Source organism: Sinocyclocheilus rhinocerous, unplaced genomic scaffold (genome assembly GCF_001515625.1).
Source record: "Sinocyclocheilus rhinocerous isolate Xijiao unplaced genomic scaffold, SAMN03320098_v1.1 scaffold5522, whole genome shotgun sequence".
Classification (NCBI taxonomy): domain Eukaryota; kingdom Metazoa; phylum Chordata; class Actinopteri; order Cypriniformes; family Cyprinidae; genus Sinocyclocheilus; species Sinocyclocheilus rhinocerous.
In genome coordinates, this window is record NW_015640494.1 from 16,869 (window position 1) to 19,355 (window position 2,487).

At 37.2% G+C, this 2,487-nt stretch overlaps 1 protein-coding gene across 2 annotated transcripts; it reads right to left on the bottom strand.

The window, feature by feature from the left end:
* Positions 1-140: 140 nt before the first annotated feature.
* LOC107753293 (galactose-specific lectin nattectin-like) lies at positions 141-2,481 on the bottom strand. Of its 2 annotated transcripts, XM_016569418.1 has the most exons (6): positions 2,290-2,481; positions 1,730-1,799; positions 1,498-1,598; positions 912-1,046; positions 499-685; positions 141-332 (listed from the first exon to the last, which is right to left on the bottom strand). In XM_016569418.1, exons 1-6 carry the CDS (start codon positions 2,320-2,322, stop codon positions 253-255), a joined length of 606 nt encoding a protein of 201 aa, XP_016424904.1. In that variant the 5' UTR covers positions 2,323-2,481; the 3' UTR covers positions 141-252. The 2 variants fall into 2 exon arrangements, with proteins under 2 accessions (XP_016424904.1, XP_016424905.1); XM_016569419.1 differs by lacking the exon at positions 141-332 and having other exon boundaries at positions 505-602.
* Positions 2,482-2,487: the final 6 nt, after the last annotated feature.

Consider the following 2,487-nt stretch of genomic DNA (forward strand, 5'->3'; position numbering starts at 1 on the left):
CACTTTATGCCTTAAAGCTTAGATAATAAAAATAAATTTTGAAAATCAAAAATCTCATAAAGAGAGTGATTCCGGGCAAGAAACAAATAAAGATGTACATTTGTAGTTTAAAGTTTATTTTATTATTTTATTTTAGTTTTGCAAAGATTGACATTAAAATTCAAAATCAAAGCATGTCTGTTACAATCAGCAATTTGGAGACTATAGAAGTCGGTGATGGGCAGACGAGATATTGTTTGATCAAAGTTAAGATTAGGAGTTATTTATAGTTGTTCTGCAACAGATGAAATTGAGAAGAGTGTCGCAGTGTGCGTCATTCCAGCGTTTCTCACCTGTGGAAATTCAGATACGTTATTCAAATGAACTGTCAAATGCTTTAGTGCAAACAGAAATCCATAAATATAAGTGTAGTAAAATGTGCAAGATTTGAAACCACCTTTACAGTTCATGTTCAATACTAAATAGTTAGATAGCTTTAAACTTGGACAAATACATTACCTCCAGAACCCATTTCCACACAATGTTCCTTTCCTCCTCCATTATTTGGTTCACCAGTAACTGTACTCAAATTCTGATCAATCACTCCAAAACCAGATATCATCCTAAAGAACATTACCAAACTCGGCCTTTTCCACGTGCTGATGCGTCTAATTTCATGTCTTTCATCTTTAACTGGTAGGCAGTGCTTAAATATATAAAACATCATTTTTAGTGTGAAGCTGCTACTGGTGTTTGTTGGGGCAGTGCAAACCAACCTTTACACAATGAGAAAAAGCACAAGCAATATCTGACAAAAGCCAACAACTTAATTTGAACACTTACGGTTCATTTAATTCCATTAACACCAAGTTTCACATTTATCTGACACTGGTTGGACTGATATTTGAAGGGAAATGAAAAAAATCAACTACCTTAATTGCATCATGAGCACCAATCCAAGTACGGGAGTTGTCACTACCATGTTTTTTCACAAGGGTTTTTAGGAAATTGTGAGTGAGTTGACTGTGGATAGATACAAGGTTTCCTCCGAGGTTAAGACATTGTTTCTGTGAGGATAAAGAGTTACGCTGTTAATGCATCGTGTTTCCTTCTGGAGCATCAGTGAGCGTTTGAACTTTTTGTAGAAGTTGCATGCAAGTCCCTCAGCTGTCCTCAGTGTGAAAAGATGGATCTCAATCATACGGTCACTGTTGGAAAGGGTTCCAAATATGCAAAATGTGCTGGAAAACTAAATTTGTGGGACCTTTTCTGAAGAACAGCGGGCAGTTTAACTGTTCAGGCCAAACAAGGGACTCATGAACTACCACAAAACAGCTGTGGATCATCCAGGTAACACCACAGTATTAGGAATCAAGCATATGTAAACTTTTGAACTGGTGCATTTATAAAATTCAGCCATTATCTTCTCTTGGAGACTACGTAAAAGGTCAGTACTTAAATAAAAATACTGCAAAACTGACCACAACTGTATCTATATTACAGAGAACACAAACTTACCTCTGCTTCAGCCCATGGCTTTAAGTCGCTGAAATACCTAAAGCATTGCGTTCCAAGTTTCTCCCAGCCCTTGGTGCATCTTCGACCAATGCCGGAAGATCCTGAAAACAACAACAAATTTGGCTTTTGTACCTACGGTTTGATGAGGTTTGTAAAAGAAACAAAGCAGAAACTGCAAACCTACTGATCATCTGCAGTAAAAGCAGAGAAATTCTGGCTCTTGTTCATTTACCTTCAGACTTGACTCCATTTACGACCAATGCAATGAGGACTGCTGCAGAAATCCACATGCTGACAAAGCCCTATTAATATCAACATTATTATAAATATAATGTACAGAATGTATGCATTAACAATTAACACCAAAAATGGACATGCAATAAAAATAAAACCAAGTGAACCAAAATTCAACCAAGCAAGCTGTAATACTCGTTGGTATAATACTCAGATCATTGCTTGAAATCAGAAAAGTGTTGTGAAAAGTCTATGCAGCCTAATTACACACACCTTTACTTTGAACTCAAGCTGTTACAATTAAATATTCATGGTGCAATTTAAAAACATTTGAAATGTTCAATTCAAGTTTCAATTCAACGCAAGTTTTGTATGGTAATAACCAAAATAGTGTTCACATCCGTCATTCAAATTTAACCAAAAGCCCATTGTAACGAAAAAGACTGAGAGACGGGACTCAGTTCACAAGTTATTTGCAGCAAGCAACGTAAATCAGAGCAGGCGAGTAAACATTACTCCATGAAGTTCAGTGAAGAGATGATATATAACTGATATTACCGTCCTTGCAGGTGTGGAGGACATCGTGAACATAGGAGTGATGAGTGAGCACACACCTCGGGTTAATGCCGGTGAGTATTGAGGTAAGTATCACACATGAAACACGAACTCACGATGGGAAGACTTGGAGACACTGAGAACAGGCACTTTAGGAACACGCAGGAAAACACAGCGAGCAGGAACTTGAAACACAGGTTA